Source organism: Ranitomeya imitator, chromosome 2 (genome assembly GCF_032444005.1).
Source record: "Ranitomeya imitator isolate aRanImi1 chromosome 2, aRanImi1.pri, whole genome shotgun sequence".
Lineage (NCBI taxonomy): Eukaryota > Metazoa > Chordata > Amphibia > Anura > Dendrobatidae > Ranitomeya > Ranitomeya imitator.
The window spans coordinates 206,528,348-206,547,877 of NC_091283.1; the positions used below are offsets into that span (position 1 = coordinate 206,528,348).

The window sequence follows — 19,530 nt, forward strand, 5'->3', positions numbered from 1 at the left end:
CACACACCGACACGGCGGAGATTACAGCTGCTAGTGTAAAGCCATCTGTCATTGGGCTGCTGTCGTCATGTGATCCCCGGTCACCATGGTGACGCTTCATATACTGCAGTGCAGTCCTAGTGATGGAATACACGGGCAGCCAGTACACAGGGGAGCGCCGGCATGGAAGGTACGGGGCAGCCAATCACATCACAGCTTTCATTGTCCGAGACTCTTTAAATATGAAAGCAGAAACCTGATAGGCTGCCATGTTCATTTTTTTCCCCATAGTTTTTTCCCTGCTTGCCGTAGACTGTCCCTTTAAGCGTGACCTAGACTGTCCCTTTAAGCTTGCCTTACAAGGGCAGTTCCACTGTTTCCAGGCATCCTGCTAATCTGCGCCCCGCTCCCTCCGTGCTCCTCTGCGCCCCGCTCCCTCCGTGCTCCTCTGCGCCCCGCTCCCTCCGTGCTCCTCTGCGCCCGGTTCCCTTCATGCTCCTGTGCGCCACGCTTCCCCTGTGCTCGTCTGCGCCACGCTCCCTCCGTGCTCCGCTCCCTCCGTGCTCCTGTGCGCCCCGCACCCTCCGTGCTCCTGTGCGCCCCGCTCCCTCCGTGCTCCTGTGCGCCCCGCTCCCTCCGTGCTCCTGTGCGCCCCGCACCCTCCGTGCTCCTGTGCGCCCCGCTCCCTCCGTGCTCCTGTGCGCCCCGCTCCCTCCGTGCTCCTGTGCGCCCCGCTCCCTCCGTGCTCCTGTGCGCCCCGCTCCCTCCGTGCTCCTGTGCGCCCGGCTCCCTCCGTGCTCCTGTGCGCCCCGCTCCCTCCGTGCTCCTGTGCGCCCCGCTCCCTCCGTGCTCCTGTGCGCCCCGCTCCCTCCGTGCTCCTGTGCGCCCCGCTCCCTCCGTGCTCCTGTGCGCCCCGCTCCCTCCGTGCTCCTGTGCGCCCCGCTCCCTCCGTGCTCCTGTGCGCCCCGCTCCCTCCGTGCTCCTGTGCGCCGCGCCCCGCTCCCTCCGTGCGCCCCGCTCCCTCCGTGCTCCTGTGCGCCCCGCTCCCTCCGTGCTCCTGTGCGCCCCGCTCCCTCCGTGCTCCTGTGCGCCCCGCTCCCTCCGTGCTCCTGTGCGCCCCGCTCCCTCCGTGCTCCTGTGCGCCCCGCTCCCTCCGTGTGCCTGTGCGCCGCGCCCCGCTCCCTCCGTGCGCCCCGCTCCCTCCGTGCTCCTGTGCGCCCCGCTCCCTCCGTGCTCCTGTGCGCCCCGCTCCCTCCTTGCTCCTGTGCGCCCCGCTCCCTCCGTGCTCCTGTGCGCCCCGCTCCCTCCGTGCTCCTGTGCGCCCCGCTCCCTCCGTGCTCCTGTGCGCCCCGCTCCCTCCGTGCTCCTGTGCGCCCCGCTCCCTCCGTGCTCCTGTGCGCCCCGCTCCCTCCGTGCTCCTGTGCGCCCCGCTCCCTCCGTGCTCCTGTGCGCCCCGCTCCCTCCGTGCTCCTGTGCGCCCCGCTCCCTCCGTGCTCCTGTGCGCCCCGCTCCCTCCGTGCTCCTGTGCGCCCCGCTCCCTCCGTGCTCCTGTGCGCCCCGCTCCCTCCGTGCTCCTGTGCGCCCCGCTCCCTCCGTGCTCCTGTGCGCCCCGCTCCCTCCGTGCTCCTGTGCGCCCCGCTCCCTCCGTGCTCCTGTGCGCCCCGCTCCCTCCGTGCTCCTGTGCGCCCCGCTCCCTCCGTGCTCCTGTGCGCCCCGCTCCCTCCGTGCTCCTGTGCGCCCCGCTCCCTCCGTGCTCCTGTGCGCCCCGCTCCCTCCGTGCTCCTGTGCGCCCGGCTCCCTCCGTGCTCCTGTGCGCCCCGCTCCCTCCGTGCTCCTGTGCGCCCCGCTCCCTCCGTGCTCCTGTGCGCCCCGCTCCCTCCGTGCTCCTGTGCGCCCCGCTCCCTCCGTGCTCCTGTGCGCCCCGCTCCCTCCGTGCTCCTGTGCGCCCCGCTCCCTCCGTGCTCCTGTGCGCCCCGCTCCCTCCGTGCTCCTGTGCGCCCCGCTCCCTCCGTGCTCCTGTGCGCCCCGCTCCCTCCGTGCTCCTGTGCGCCCCGCTCCCTCCGTGCTCCTGTGCGCCCCGCTCCCTCCGTGCTCCTGTGCGCCCCGCTCCCTCCGTGCTCCTGTGCGCCCCGCTCCCTCCGTGCTCCTGTGCGCCCCGCTCCCTCCGTGCTCCTGTGCGCCCCGCTCCCTCCGTGCTCCTGTGCGCCCCGCTCCCTCCGTGCTCCTGTGCGCCCCGCTCCCTCCGTGCTCCTGTGCGCCCCGCTCCCTCCGTGCTCCTGTGCGCCCCGCTCCCTCCGTGCTCCTGTGCGCCCCGCTCCCTCCGTGCTCCTGTGCGCCCCGCTCCCTCCGTGCTCCTGTGCGCCCCGCTCCCTCCGTGCTCCTGTGCGCCCCGCTCCCTCCGTGCTCCTGTGCGCCCCGCTCCCTCCGTGCTCCTGTGCGCCCCGCTCCCTCCGTGCTCCTGTGCGCCCCGCTCCCTCCGTGCTCCTGTGCGCCCCGCTCCCTCCGTGCTCCTGTGCGCCACGCTCCCTCCGTGCTCCTGTGCGCCACGCTCCCTCCGTGCTCCTGTGCGCCACGCTCCCTCCGTGCTCCTGTGCGCCACGCTCCCTCCGTGCTCCTGTGCGCCACGCTCCCTCCGTGCTCCTGTGCGCCACGCTCCCTCCGTGCTCCTGTGCGCCACGCTCCCTCCGTGCTCCTGTGCGCCACGCTCCCCCTGTGCTCCTGTGCGCCACGCTCCCCCTGTGCGCCACGCTCCCTCCGTGCTCCTGTGCGCCCCGCTCCCTCCGTGCTCCTGTGCGCCCCGCTCCCTCCGTTCTCCTGTGCGCCACGCTCCCTCCGTGCTCCTGTGCGCCACGCTCCCCCCCCCATTCTCCCTACACACTGAAGCGACATGGCAGCTACAGAGCAGCAGTTAGCAAGCGTGTTCCTTGCCTAGAAAACTGGCCACCGCTGATGGACTGCAGCGATGGCCGGTAACCTAGTGGACGTGCAGTAAACAATCAAATATAAAATCCCTTTGCTCTTGAGACGGAGAGGATATACAGTGGGGGAAATAAGTATTTGATCCCTTGCTGATTTTTGTAAGTTTGCCCACTTACAAAGACATGAACAGTCCATAATTTTAAGGGTAGGATAATTTTAACATTGAGAGATAGAATATCAAAAATAAAATCCAGAAAATCACATTGTATAAACTATATAAATTTATTTGCATTTTGCAGTGAGAAATAAGTATTTGATCCCCTACCAACCATTAAGAGTTCTGGCTCCTACAGACCAGTTAGACTCCTACTCAACTCGTTACCTTTTTTGTTAGGGAGTTATAAGGGTTAAAAGTTGACCAGCAATTTCTCATTTTTCCAACATCATTATTTTTTTAGGGACCACATCTCATTTGAAGTCATTTTGAGGGGTCTATATGATAGAAAATAACCAAGTATGACACCATTCTAAAAACTGCACCCCTCAAGGTGCTCAAAACCATATTCAAGAAGTTTATTAACCCTTCAGGTGTTTCACAGGAATTTTTGGAATGTTTAAATAAAAATGAACATTTAACATTTTTTTCACACAAAATTTACTTCAGCTCCAATTTGTTTTATTTTACCAAGGGTAAAAGGAAAAATTGGACACCAAAACTTGTTGTACAATTTGTCCTGAGTACGCCAATACCCCATATGTGGGGGTAAACCACTGTTTGGGCGCATGGGAGAGCTCGGAAGGGAAGGAGCGCAGTTTGACTTTTCAATGCAAAATTGACAGGAATTGAGATGGGACGCCATGTTGCGTTTGGAGAGCCACTGATGTGCCTAAACATTGAAACCCCCCAATAGTGACACAATTTTGGAAAGTAGACCCCCCTAAGGAACTTATCTAGATGTGTTGTGAGAGCTTTGAACCCCTAAGTGTTTCACTATAGTTTATAACGCAGAGCCGTGAAAATTAATAAAAATTTTATCCCACAAAAATTATTTTTTAGCCCCCAGTTTTGTATTTTCCCAAAGGTAACAGGAGAAATTGGACCCCAAAAGTTGTTGTCCAATTTGTCCTGAGTGTGCCGATACCCCATATGTGGGGGGAACCACTGATTGGGCGCATGGCAGAGCTTGGAAGGGAAGGAGCGCCGTTTGGAATGCAGACTTAGATGGAATGGTCTGCAGGCGTCACGTTGCTTTTGCAGAGCCCCTGATGTACCTAAACAAGTGACCCCATATTGGAAACTAGACCTCCCAAGGAACTAATCTAGATGTGTTGTGAGAGCTTTGAACCCCCAAGTGTTTCACTACAGTTTATAACGCAGAGCCGTGAAAATAAAAAATCATTTTTTTCCCACAAAAATGTTTTTTTAGCCCCCCAAATTTTTATTTTCCCAAGGGTAACAAGAGAAATTGGACCCCAAAAGTTGTTGTCCAATTTGTCCTGAGGACGCTGATACCCCATATGTTGGGGTAAACCCCTGTTTGGGCGCACGGGAGAGCTCAGAAGGGAAGGAGCACTGTTTTACTTTTTCAACGCAGAATTGGCTGGAATTGAGATCGGACGCCATGTCGTGTTTGGAGAGCTCCTGATGTGCCTAAACAGTGGAAACTCCCCAATTCTACCTGAAACCCTAATCCAAACATACCCCTAACCCCAACACACCCCCAACCCTAGCCCTAACCCTAGCCTTAACCCTTGCCCTAACCCTAATGGGAAAATGGAAATAAATACATTTTTTTTTAATTTTTACATTTTTCCCTAACTAAGGGGGTGATGAAGGGGGGTTTGATTTATTTTTATAGCAGGTTTTTAGCAGATTTTTTATGATTGGCAGCCATCACACACTGAGAGATGCTTTATATTGCAAAAAATAGTTTTTGCATCTCCACATTTTGAGAGCTATAATTTTTTTTCAGATTTTGGTCCAGAGAGTCATGTGAGGTCTTGTTTTTTGCGGGACGAGTTGACGTTTTTATTGGTAACATTTTCGGGCACGTGACATTTTTTGATCGCTTTTTATTCTGATTTTTGTGAGGCAGTATGACCAAAAACCAGCTATTCATGATTTTCTTTTGGGAGGGGACATTTATACCATTCCGCGTTTGGTAAAATGGATAAAGCAGTTTTATTCTTCGGGTCAGTACGATTACAGCGATACCTCATTAATATAATTTTTTTTTATGTTTTGGCGCTTTTATATGATAAAAACTATTTTATAGAAAAAATAATTATTTTTGCATCGCTTTATTCTGAGGACTATAACTTTTTTATTTTTTCGCTGATGATGCTGTATGGCGGCTCGTTTTTTGCAGGACAAGATGACGTTTTCAGCGGTACCATGGTTATTTATATCCGTCTTTTTGATCGCGTGTTATTCCACTTTTTGTTCGGAGGTATGATAATAAAGCATTGTTTTTTGTCTCTTTTTTTTTTTTTTCTACCGCTTTCACAGAAGGGGTTACCTAGCGGGACAGTTTTATAGGTGTGGTCGTTACAGACGCGGCGATACCAAATATGTGTACTTTTATTGTTTTTTATTATTATTTAGATAAAGAAATGTATTTATGGGAAATATATATATATATATATATATATATATATATATATATATATATATATATATATATATATATATATAATTTTTTTTTATTATTATTTATTTATTTAGGAATTCTTTTTTTTAACTTTATAACACTGCCCCGGGGGGGGGCATCATGTTATAGGGTCAGATCGCTGATCTGACACTTTGCACGGCACTGAGTCAGATCAGCGATCTCACATGCAGGGCTCCAGGCTTACCAGCGCTTGCTCTGAGCAGGCGCTTGTAAGCCACCTCCCTGCAGGACCCGGATGTAGCCCTGCAGCCATTTGGGATCCTGGGCCTGCAGGGAGGAGACGCTCGATACAAGGTGAGCACATCGCCTTGTACCGAGGGTCTCAGGGAAGCACGCAGGGAGCCCCCTCCCTGCGCGATGCTTCCCTGTACCACCGGAGCGCTGCGATCATGTTTGATCTCAGTGTTCCGGAGGTTAATGTGCCAGGGACGGTCCGAGACCACTCCTGGCACATAGTGCCGGATGTCAGCTGCGATAGTCAGCTGACACTCGGCCGTGCTACCCCCGTGAGCGCGACCGATCGCATATGACGTACTATCCCGTCCCTGGGAATTAAGTCCCAGGTCACCTCGACGGGATAGTACGTCAAATGGGATTAAGGGGTTAAAGACAGCTGTCTTACATAGTCACCTTTTATAAAAGACTCCTGCAAGATTGCCTTGTGCAGGCATGTACTACGGAGGACAGAGAATGAACTTCAATCCAATATTGCAGCCAGCATGCAGCCAGCGGGTAAGGAAAGGGTGAATCAAAAACCCCCGCCTCCATGGCTGAAGATTGTTCCCTCCAAATTCAGGTGACAGAGTCCCTTTAACTCGCCGTGTTTGGAGGAAGAGAATTGCTGCTTACGACCCAAAAAACACCATCCCCACTGTCAAGCATGGAGGTGGAACCATTATGTTTTCGGGGTGCTTCTCTGCTAAGGGCACAGGACTACTTCACCGCAACAATGGGAGAATGGATGGAGCCATGTACCATAAAATCCTGAGTGACAACCTCCTTCCCTCCGCCAGAACATTAAAAATAGGTCATGGCTGGGTCTTCCAGCAAGACAATGACCCAAAACATACAACCAAGGCAACAAAGGAGTGGCTCACAAAGAAGCACATTAAGGTCATGGAGTGGCCTAGCCAGTCTCCAGACCTTAATCCCATAGAAAACTTATGGAGGGAGTTGAAGCTCCGAGTTGCCAAGCAAAAGCCTCAAAATCTTAATGATTTAGAGATGATCTGCAAAGATTCCTCCTGACATGTGCGCAAACCTCATCATCAACTACAAAAAATGTCTGACTGCTGTGCTTGCCAACAAGGATTTTGCCACCAAGTATTAAGTCTTGTTTGCCAGAGAGTTCAAATACTTATTTCTCACTGCAAAATGCAAATACAGTTATATAATTTATAGAATGTGATTTTCTGGATTTTATTTTTGATATTCTATGTCTCAATGTTAAAATTATCCTACCCTTAAAATTATACACTGTGTGCAGATTTATTAGGCAAGTTGTATTTTAGAGCATTATTTTATTATTGATCAACAACTATGTTCTCAATCGACCCAAAAGACTCATAAATATCAAAGCTTAATATTTTTGGAAGTTGGAGTGGGTTTTTATTTAGATTTGGCTATCTTGGGAGGATATCTGTTTGTGCAGGTAACTATTACTGTGCAGAATTATTAGGCAACTTCATAAAATGTTTTCCTCCCTGTAGATCTCACATTTTATGAGGGACCACAGGTTCTCTGTGGGGTTCAGATCAGGTGCACAAGGGGCCATGTCATTATTTTTTCTTCCTTGAGACGCTGTGGAGTAGTTGGAGGCATGTGCTTTAGGGCTCAGCAGGGAGTGTAAGGTTTCAAAAAGTCGTTTTGGATTGTTAGCTAGTGACGTGAAGTAGGAATGTTAGGTCAGATGAAGTTTTCAGCATGAACTTATAGTGGATGAAATCCTCTACTGAAAGCGATTTTTCTCGACTGATTCTCGGCGCACCATGAGCAATGCTGAAGAAAGTATGTTTGCATCTTGTGCCAGGGCTGCCGTTGTCTGTGTCGGGTCTTTCTCCGTGTAGCAGGTGCTGCTTCATCCAGAGCGATCTGCAATGTACAGTGCCTTGCGAAAGTATTCGGCTCCCTGGAACTTTTCAACCTTTTCCCACATATCGTGCTTCAAACATAAAGATACCAACTGTAAATTTTTGGTGAAGAATCAACAACAAGTTGAACACAATTGTGAAGTTGAACGAAATTTATTGGTTATGTTAAATTTTTGTGGAAATTCAAAAACTGAAAAGTGGGACGTGCAATATTATTCTGCCCCATTACTTTCAGTGCAGCAAACTCACTCAAGAAGTTCATTGTGGATCTCTGAATGATCCAGTGTTGTCCTAAATGCCTAATGATGATAAATATAATCCACTTGTGTGTCATCAAGTCTCCGTATAAATGCACCTGCTCTGTGATAGTCTCAGGGTTCTGTGTGAAGCACATAGAGCATCATGAAGACCAAGGAACACAACAGGCAGGTCCGTGATACTGTTGTGGAAAAGTTTAAACCCGGATTTGGATACAAAATGATTTCCAAAACTTTAAACATCCCAAGGAGCACTGTGCAAGCGATCATATTGAAATGGGAGGAGTATCATACCACTGCAAATCTACCAAGACCCGGCCGTCCCTCTAAACTTTCATCTCAAACAAGGAGAATACTGATCAGAGATGCAGCCAAGAGGCCCATGATCACTCTGGATGAACTGCAGAGATCTACAGCTGAGGTGGGACAGTCTGTCCATAGGACAACAATCAGTTGTTCACTGCACAAATCTGGCCTTTATGGAAGAGTGGCAAGAAGAAAGCCATTTCTCAAAGATATCCATAAAAAGTGTTGTTTAAAGTTTGCAACAAGCCACCTGGGAGACACCAAACATGTGGAAGAAGGTGCTCTGGTCAGATGAAACCAAAATCGAAGTTTTTGGCAACAATGCCAAACGATATGTTTGGCGTAAAGGCAACACAGCTCATCACACTGAACACACCATCCCCACTGTCAAACATGGTGGTAGCAGCATCATGGTTTGGGTCTGCTTTTCTTCAGCAGGGACAGGGAAGATGGTTAAAATTGATGGGAAGATGGATGGAGCCAAATACAGGACCATTCTTGAAGAAAACCTGTTGGAGTCTGCAAAAGACCTGAGACTGGGACGGAGATTTGTCTTCCAACAAGACAATGATCACAAACATAAAGCCAAATCTATAATGGAATGGTTCACAAATAGACGTACACAGGTGTTAGAATGGCCAAGTCAAAGTCCAGACCTCAATCCAATCGAGAATCTGTGGAAAGGGCTGAAAACTGCTGTTCACAAACAATCTCCATCAAACCTCCCTGAGCTCGAGCTGTTTGCCGAGGAAGAATGGGCAAGAATTTCAGTCTCTCCATGTACAAAACAGATAGAGACATACCCCAAGCGACTTGCAGCTGTAATCGCAGCAGAAGGTGGCGCAACAAAGTATTAAGTTAAAGGGGCTGAATAATATTGCACGCCCCACTTTTCAGTTTTTGAATTTCCACAAAAATTTAAAATCTAATATATAAAGCTGAATGTGTGTGTATGTGTGTATGTCCGGGATTGGCATCTGCACTGTCGCAGCTACAGCCACAAAATTTTGCACAGTCACACGTCTGGACCCCGAGAGCATCATAGGCTATGTTGTGAGGCGAAATTTTAACCCCGCGCGTTCCAATTCACCAAACAATTTTGCCCCTATCTGCATAATGGGGGAAAAAATGAAAGGAAAAGTTTAGGAGGCAAATTGACAGCTGCCAGATGTGAACAAGGGGGACTTAAAGAATGAGAGCGATGGCGCCAAAGAGTATATACCGTACAGTTGCTAAGGTGGGGCCCCGACATGGGATACTCACCACATACGGGGATATGAACACACACACAAAATGCGCCACACACTACCACGTGCTTGAACACATAAAAGTCGAAACACAAAAGTCGCCGCTCAAAACTCGCCACGCGCAGAACTCGCCACATGCAAAAACTAGGCTCTTGCAAAACTCGCCACAAGTGCAAAACTCACCTCATGGAAATCTCGCCACACGCAAAACTTGCACACGCGGAAAAATTGCCACATGCACAAAAGTTGCAACACATGCAAAAGTTGCCTCACACAAAACTTGCACATACTCAAAAGGCACCACACATAACACTCACCACGTACAAAACTCGCCATGCGCAAAACTTGCTGCACACAACTTGCTACACTAACCTGTCACATGCAACTCGACACACAAAAAGTTGGTACACGCATGTTGCCACACAAAACTCATCTCACAAAAGTCGCTACATGCATGTCGCCACACGCAACTCAACACACACGACTTGACAAACGAAACTCGCCCTAAAACACACACAAGTCTGGTATTATCCTTCAAAAATAAAAATCTGATAAGCAGACAAACTACAACAAATGTACCATATAGGAAATACGGCAGCTGTCAGTCACATGACCTGTCTATTATGTGTATGTGTGAGCTAATATATACTGCCAGGGGGAGGGCTTCCTGTTGGCTGGGGATTTATCAGGCTGCCAATTTAGCTTAGAAATACTGAGGTAAAAATACTTAGCAAATAACGTGTGAACAAGGTCTAATACAGGAGGAGATGACACACAGGTATATACTATATACAGGGGAGATGACACACAGATATATACTATATACAGGAGAGATGACACACAGGTATATACTATATAGAGGAGGAGATGACATACAGGTACATATATATATATATATATATATATATATATATATATATATATATATATATATATATATATACAGGAGGAGATGACATACAGGTATATACTATATACAGGAGCAGATGACCTACAGGTATATACTATATACAGGAGGAGATGACATACAGGTATATGCTATATATAGAAGATGACATGCAGGTATATCCTATATACAGGAGGAGATGACATACAGGTATATACTATATATAGAAGGAGATGACATTCAGGTATATACTATATATAGGGGAGATGACACACAGCAGGTATATACTATATACAGGGGAGATGACGCACAGGTATATACTATATACAGGAGGAGATGACATACAGGTATATACTATATATAGAAGGAGATGACATTCAGGTATATACTATATATAGGGGAGATGACACACAGCAGGTATATACTATATACAGGGGAGATGACATACAGGTATATACTATATACAGGAGATGACATACAGATGTATACTATATATAAGGGAGATGACAAACATGTATATACTGAGGTGAAAATGAGGGGTGTGAGGTGAAAATGAAAAGGTGTGAGTGCAAAATGAGGAGTGAGGAAAAATAGTGGAGTGATCAGAAAATGACAGATGTGAGGTCGAAATGACAAGTGTTAGGGGGGAATGAGAGGAGTGAGGGAGAAAATGAGAGATGAGGGGGAAAATGAAAGATGTGATTGGGAAAATGAGAGGCGTGATGGGAAAATAAGAGACGTGAGGTGCTATAACTAACCACAGATATTTTCTATGCCCAGGCAACGCCGGGCTCTTCAGCTAGTAACCAATAAATTTCGAACAACTTCACAATTGTGTTCCACTTGTTGTTGATTCTTCACCAAAAATTTACATTTGGTATCTTTATGTTTGAAGTATGATATGTGGGAAAAGGTTGAAAAGTTCAAGGGGGCCGAATACTTTTGCAAGGCACTGTAGGCAAGGAAGAGGCTAAGAATCCGTATAAGACCCTTTACGCGAGGTAAAAAAGAGATCACAATAAGGGTGCATGCAAATGGTGCCAAGTAGAAGACATTGTAGATAGTTGTAGGATATATCTATGTACCTATAACGTAGCATGCCATAAGAAAAAGCACCAGCTTACCCATGGTAGGTCCAGACCGCTACAGCCTTCCTTGCAGCCTCTGACGCATGTTTCGCCTGCTTGCTTTATCAAAGGGGAGTGAACAGCCGGCTTCTTTATCAATGACCTTTTGTGGCTTATCCTCCTTGTGGAGTGGGTCAGTGACTGCCTTCTGCACATCTGTCAAGCCAGCAGTCTTCCCCATGATTGTGGAGCTACTGAAACAGACTAAGGGACCTTTATAAACACCTAGGAGCCTTTCCGGGGGTTTTTTGTTAATTATTCTAATTTACTGAGATAATGACTTTTGGGTTTTCATTGGCTGTAAGCCATAATCATCAACATTACCAGAAATACACTAGGAACAGATCACTCTGTAATGACTCTATATAATATACGTATCAGTTTCACTTTTTGTATCAAAGAACTGACATAAATAAACTTTTTGATGATATTCTAGTTTAGTGAGAAGCCCCTGTATGTATAGGCCAAATAAATAGAACCTGTTGTAATAAAATGCCTCTGATATTATTTCTTGCAGACTGGAGGGTAAAGGAGAATATATCCTCCCTACAGAAACCCGCTATGAGGGGGCGATGAAGGACGGCATGTTTCATGGGCAAGGAACACTCTACTTTCCAAATGGGAGTAAATATGAGGCGCAGTGGGATTCTGGAATTGCATTAGAGGTAAAATAATGGAATTATAGCGCCATTTATTCCATGGCGCTTTACATGTAAGGAGGGGTATACATAATAAAAACAAGTACAATAATCTTAAACAATACAAGTCGTGACTAGTCCAGGAGGAAAGAGGACCCTGCCCGCGAGGGCTCACAATCTACAAGGGATGGGTGAGGATACAGTAGGTGAGGATAGAGCTGGTCATTCAGTGGTTTGGTCGATCGGTGGTTACTGCAGGTTGTAGCTTGTCGGAAGAGGTGGGTCTTCAGGCTCTTTTTGAAGGTTTCCACAGTAGGTGAGAGTCTGATATGTTGTGGTAGAGGGTTCCAGAGTAGGGGTGATGCGCAAGAGAAATCTTGTATACGATTGTGGGAAGAGGAGATAAGAGGGGAGTAGAGAAGGAGATGTTGTGAGGATCGGAGGTTGCGTGCAGGAAAGTACCGGGAGACGAGGTCACAGATGTATGGAGGAGACAGGTTGTGGATGGCTTTGTACGTCATGTTTAGCGTTTTGTACTGGAGTCTCTGGGCAATGGGGAGCCAGTGAAGGGATTGACAGAGGGGAGAAGCTGGGGAATAGCAGGGGGGACAGGTGAACTAGTCGGGCAGCTGAGTTTAGAATAGATTGGAGGGGTGCGAGAGTGTTAGAGGGGAGGCCACAGAGCAGGAGGTTACAGTAGTCAAGGCGAGAGATGATGAGGGCATGGACTAGGGTTTTTGCAGATTCTTGGTTGAGGAATGAACGGATTCGTGAAATATTTTTGAGTTGAAGTCGGCAGGAAGTGGAAAGGGCTTGGATATGTGGTTTGAAGGAGAGATCAGCCTCAAGGATTACCCCGAGGCAGCGAGCTTGTGGGACTGGGGAGAGTGGGCAGCCATTTACTGTAATGGATAGGTTCGTTGAGGGGGTCGCGTGAGATGGGGGAAAGATGATGAATTCTGTTTTGTCCATGTTAAGTTTCAGAAATCTTGCGGAGAAGAAGGATGAAATAGTGGACAGACATTGAGGGATTCTGGTTAGTAGGGAGGTGATATCTGGTCCAGAGATGTAGATCTGTGTGTCATCAGCATAGAGGTGATACTGAAAGCCATGAGATTCTATGAGCTGTCCCAGGCCAAAGGTGTAAATGGAGAAGAGCAGGGGCCCTAGGACTGAGCCTGGAGGGACAACATGCCACAATTGATTGCCTCGCTTATGACTCAATATTACATCAGCAGAATATTCAACTAATTTATGGGTTCAATATGGTGCAATATTACAGATCTTAGCATGCTGTGCTGATAGTAAATATATTGATGTACGTCAATGTTACAGCATTTAAAGGGATTTTGTCACCAGGTTTTTACCCCCTAATCTGAGAGCAGCATAATGTAGGGGCAGGTACCCTGATTCCAGCGATGTGTCACATACTGTATTTTTCGATAAAATCACAGATTTATCAACAGGAGATTATCACTAGAGGACTAGTAACCCTGCTGCCATGTAGTCCTCCATGTCCACGAGCTCTGTATAACCCCGCCTCCACCACTGATTTGTATCTCTCTGCCTGTGCACAGTGTACACAGATAGCAGCCAATCAGTGGTGTGGGCGGGGTTATACAGAGCTCAGCATTCAGAGCGCTGGATATAAAACAGGGATTTTATCAAAACTACAGCAAGTAGCCCAGTAAATGATACAAAACTGGAATCGGGGTTTCTGCCCCTACATTACGCTGCTCTCAGATTAGGTGGTGAAAACCTGGTGACAGACTCCCTTTAATATTATTGGTATAGCAAAAGTTTCAAAAAAAACAAACAAAACTAAACTAGATTTGTCGACATTTTCCTGGACCGTAACGGTTTTCTATTTCCCTTGTTTTTTTCCATGACTAGCTGTAGTTTTAGTGATACTATTTTGAGGTACATGCAATGTTTTCATCAACTTTTCATTGCACTTTTGGGTTCAGCTGCGGTGACCGAAAAATGGCAATTCTTGTGTTTCACTTTTTTTTTTTTTTTTTAAATTCTTTATGCCCGTAAGAGTTAATTAACCCTATCAGACCTTTTCGGATGCAGCAGTGACCAATCTGTTTTGGTTTTTAATTTTTTTTTTTTTTTTTTTTATTTTTGGATTGGGACAACATGGGGGAGGTGGATTTTACAAACAGTTTTTCTTACATAATTTTTATCCCTTTGATATTTTCTAGGGTAAATATACCTTTGCGGATGGACTTCAGTATGAAAAGGAGAGATGGCGTTACTGCGATGGTTATGACAGACGGTTTTATACTGAAATCTGTAACGGCCTGAAGCCCGCAGGTACGACCACACACCTTGGATATTGATTTGTGAGTGATATTCACAGAATATTATAGTAGCAGCAAAGTTGATGGGGTGCGAACAAATTTCGTCTACTCTCCTCAATATGTAAAATTGCAACCCCAAGAGCGAAGTATCATGGAGATATGGAAATCACAGGATGGACAGACATGTTATTGATCTGCAAATGATGAAAAAATGGAAGCAACATTTTCAAAACATCTCGATTTATTTAGTATCGGATATGACTGCCACACACAGGAATCCCCGCACTTACAGCCTCGGCTGCTATCAACGAGATTATTAATGGTCGTCTGAGCAATTTTCTTCTTCTCTGAATGCATTTGGGCAAATTATCAAAATCCGCTGCTGGCAGCTCCTTTTGCAATTGCCGACCAAGAATGTCTCACATACAGTGAAGGAAATAAGTATTTGATCCATTGCTGATTTTGTAAGTTTGCCCACTGACAAAGACATGAACAGTCTATAATTTTAAGGGTAGGATAATATTAACATTGAGAGAGAGAATATCAAAAATAAAATCCAGAAAATCACATTGCATAAATTATATAAATATATTTGCATTTTGCAGTGAGAAATAAGTATTTGATCCCCTACCAACCATTAAGAGTTCTGGCTCCTACAAACCAGTTAGACTCCTAATCAACTCGTTACCTGCAGTAAAGACAGCTGCCTTACATAGTCACCTTTATAAAAGACTCCTGTCCACAGACTCAGTCAGTCAGACTCTGACCTCTACAACATGGGCAAGACCAAAGAGCTTTATAAGGATGTCAGGGACAAGATCATGGACCTGCACAAAGCTGGAATGGGCTACAAAACCATAAGTAAGACGCTGGGTGAGAAGGAGACAACTGTTGGTGCAATAGTAAGAAAATGGAAGAAATGCAAAATGACTGTCAATCGACATCGATCTGGGGCACCATGCAAAATCTCACTTCGTGGGGTATCCTTGATGATGAGGAAGGTGAGAGATCAGCCTAAAACTACACAGGGGAACTTGTTAATAATCTCAAGGCGGCTGGTACCACAGTCACCAAGAAAACCATTGGTAACACATTACGCCATAAAGGATAAAAATTCTGCAGTTCCCGCAAGGTCCCCCTGCTCAAGAAGGCACATGTGAGGCCTGTCTGAAGTTTGCCAATGAACACCTGGATGATTCTGTGAGTGATTGGGAGAAGGGGCTGTGGTCAGATGAGACACAAATTGAGGCCATGGAGTGGCCTAGCCAGTCTCCAGACCTTGATCCCATAGAAAACTTGTGGAGGGAGTTAAAGCTCTGAGTTGCCAAGCGGCAGCCTCAAAATCTTAAAGATTTAGAAATGATCTGCAAAGAGGAGTGGAGCAAAATTCCTCCTGACTTGTGCGCAAACCTCATCATCTACTACAAAAAACGTCTGACTGCTGTGCTTCCAAACAAGGGTTTTGCCACCAAGTATTAAGTCTTGTTTGCCAGAGGGATCAAATACTTATTTCTCACTGCAAAATGCAAATACAGTTATATAATTTATAGAATGTGATTTTCTGGATTTTATTTTTGATATTCTATGTCTCAATGTTAAAATTATCCTACCCTTAAAATTATAGACTGTTCATGTCTTTGTCAGTGGGCAAACTTACAAAATCAGCAAGGGATCACATACTTATTTCCTCCACTGTATGCACGATAGGAGATAAGTCCGGAGACCATGGTAGCAAGTTTAGGCCACACAGCCTGCTCAGAGTAGCACAAGCAAGTTGTTGTTGAAAGATGGCTCCTAGGTAATTTGTAGAGATGGCTGGACCACTGGTTCCACCACCTAATCATTGTACCACCAAACTGTTAGTATACCTGGAATGAAGACTAGAGGGGACAGGCTACCATATGTTGTTCTACCCCACACCATAATCCTGGGAGTAGGACTGGTGTGACATCTTTCTGTGAAGGCCTCTTTGTGACCATGTGGTCTCCAGACTTATCCCGGCTAACATTGAGTGCAAGACAAAATCAGGAATCATCGCTGAAGAGGATAGACCTCCGTTCCAGCCTCCATGTCCTCTTGTTCTCCACCATGATAGTCTTTGAGGATGATTTCATGATGTCAATGGAACATATTGCTGGATGTCTGGCTCATTGCCCAATGTCGTGCTTTACACTTGGTATGTGACCTTTAATTTCACTTGCAGCACAGAATGGATCCAAAATGGAACCAGTGGTACAGGCGTATCTCCAAAATGTCCCAGCGTCATCCCGACAGCACCAGGCTGCATGTTTGGTATTCTATGACCTGTCTGTATGACCTAAACCTGCTCCTTTGGCAGCGGCGTCTCCACACTTATGTCCCATCGAGCACATCTGGGATATCATTGGTCGATGATTACACAGGAGCTGCCAGCAGCGGATCTTGATGATTTGCCCGAGAGCATTCAGCAGAACTTTCCTCGGACGACCATTAATAACCTCATTAATAGCCGGCGAGGCTGTAAGTGCTGGGATTCCTGCACATGGCGCTCATATTGAATATTTTCTCTATCTATCTATATAATATGTCCATCACGTGAGTTCCATAATTCCACAGCTTTTCTTTCTTGCAGCAATTTCAATGTTGAGGAGTGCATTTCCAAAGGCGATGCAGATTTTTAAGTCCACAGAATTTCAATTTATACATCAGATTTTCATGGTGGATTTTATGCAGAAGTTAAAATCCATGGCAAATCCTTAGCAAAATCCACAATAACTCTACATGTAGCACGCAAAAAGTTTATCATGGATTTTAATGCATTGGAAAATTTGCACGTGGATTTTAGTTGTTGCTCTCGCATTGTATCTGTAAAGCGGGATGAAAAGCAAAACAGAAAATATCGGATTTTAGCAGTAGTGTGAGTAAAGGCTCCAAGTGGCGTCCTTCTCCATGTGACGATGGCGGGTGCTTTCCAAGCGACACGTCATCATGGTGCAATCACGACATGAAGCGGTGGGGATCGCACTGTCCAGGGACCCAGGAAATAAGATGGATGGGAAATCTCTGTTTTGATCTTTAGGTCGCTCCCAACTTACAAACTTGGATCCCCCTCGACAAATCCCGGATGGCTGTTATGATTGTGGGGATGGCTTCTACGACCCCGTCAGCAGAGTGGTCAATGACTACCAGCACCGATTCCTGAGAAATGCAGGTAAAAAAAAAAAAATGTATACCCATGTGTGCAGAGAAATCCGCTTGTATAAAATAGATCCTGGCCTTGGAGTGTGGGGGGGAAACCCACCAAACACGGGGAGAACATGCAAACTCCTGGCAGATGTTGTCCTTGGTGGGATCTGAACCCAGGACCCCAGCGCTGCAAGGCTGCAGTGTCAACCTTTACATGCAGGTTTGTCCTCGGGAGAGATGGGACATGTTAAGGGGCAATTTTTATCACTTAAATGTATGCATATTGGGCTAAAAATAATTTTTCGAATTGGGTTTCATTAAATATTTAGCATCGTTTGGCTTTTATAGAAGTTTTGAGGTTATTCTGGAAGAATTGGAGAGTTTCTACTTAGTGGCGATGTGCACGCCGCATCATTTGTAGATGGATTCTGTCCAGAAACCGCCTGAAAAAGAGGAGAAAATCCCCAGGAAAAAAAGTAACATCGTACAGAGCAATGTAAAAACCACCACAAGATGCTGTGTGCACATAACTAGTTTTTGGTCCTCAAATCCTCCGTGTACAGATAGCCTTGGGCTACGTTTAGATGGAGTTTTTTGGAGTGATTCAAAAACCATGAGTTTTTCTAGTGGAAACTTCTTCAGGAAGCGCTCTTTTTTTTTTTTTTTTTTTTGGAGAAGGTTTTGAAGAGTTTTTTTTTTTTTTTTTCCCCTAAATTGTCCTTTTCAGTGGACGGCGCCTTGTTTGGTTGGAGAGGTTTCCTCCAGGATACTCTTCAGAGAATTGACACGCACTTTAGTTTATTCACTTGGCAGTTTTCAAAACCTCTTCAGTAAAAAAAGCTGCTTTTAAGGTTCTCAAGAAGAAGCCGTGGTTTTGGGGCGCTGCTGCTGCTGTCTTTTTATTAGGAGAGCTGGCAGCTTCTGGGTGGAAAAATGAGCATGATAGATTTTCTGAGGTTTCCGAACCCCGAAGTGGTTTCTGTGCGCTTGTTTGTCACTTCTTTTAAATGTGGTTTTTCCATAGACATGCATATGTTCATACGTTTAATGGTTTTTTAAAAGGTTTTGTGACGTAATTTTTAGGCGTTTTCCGCTGCGGGAACTACCTGAAACTCCCCCCCCACCCCCCCCCCCCAAAAAAAAAAAAACTTTACAAAAATGAACATATGCATGTCTATGGGAAAAAACATGTATTTCTGTGCATGTGTTTGGTTTTTGGTCACTTGTTTTAACCACTTCAGGATTTGGAATCCTTGGTTAAAAATGTATCATGCTCATTGGGATAACACCTGCTCTCTTAAAGGGGGTATCCGGGACTTTGCAAAAAAAATAAAAATGTATCTAAGCACTAACAGGCAGGTAATTGTGACTTACCTGACTTGTGCCCAGCGCTGTCCTTCCCTGGCACAGAGCATTTACAGACCGCTCCTGCTGGGGATTCAGCTGCCTCTGCTGACGTCACGTCTGCAGAGCGGAAGATTATTTTCCAGTCCACTCTGTCAGTGAGGCAGGACTGCCAAGGTCATTCTGACTGACAGCCGGATCCCTGCTGCCTAATTAGAGAAGCCGGCTGTCAGTGAGAATGATCTGGGAAGTCCCGCTCCGTCACATCAGCAAAGGCAGCTGAATCTCCGGCAGGAGCGGTCTGTGCCGGGGAAGAACGGCGCCGGGCACAACAGGTAGGAAAGTAGCTACTACCTGCCTGTTACTGCTTACGTTTTTTTTTGTAAAGTTCCGGATACACCCATTAAAAAAAGATACAGTAAAAAGCCACCACGAAAACCGGCATTTTAGGACAGAGGACATCATGCACACTTAGTTTCTGATTGTTCGTCACTGAGGTTTTTGGTTTTTTTTTTAGCAGAAACTGAGAGGAAAATCTTCCTCAAAAATTAGGAGTTTCTGCTCTGAAGACTCAACAAAAAGACTCCATGTTAT

General features: G+C 46.7%; 1 protein-coding gene across 1 annotated transcript in view; it reads left to right on the forward strand.

Annotated features, from left to right (window-relative positions):
* The first annotated feature begins 41 nt into the window (after window positions 1-41).
* MORN5 (MORN repeat containing 5) overlaps window positions 42-19,530 on the forward strand; it is a 52,590-nt gene continuing 33,101 nt past the window's right edge. The window contains exons 1-4 of the mRNA XM_069748530.1: window positions 42-169; window positions 12,001-12,148; window positions 14,329-14,440; window positions 17,486-17,617. Of these exons, the coding sequence (XP_069604631.1) occupies window positions 123-169; window positions 12,001-12,148; window positions 14,329-14,440; window positions 17,486-17,617 (439 nt within the window). The 5' untranslated portion in view covers window positions 42-122. The remainder of the gene's footprint in view (window positions 170-12,000; window positions 12,149-14,328; window positions 14,441-17,485; window positions 17,618-19,530) is intronic.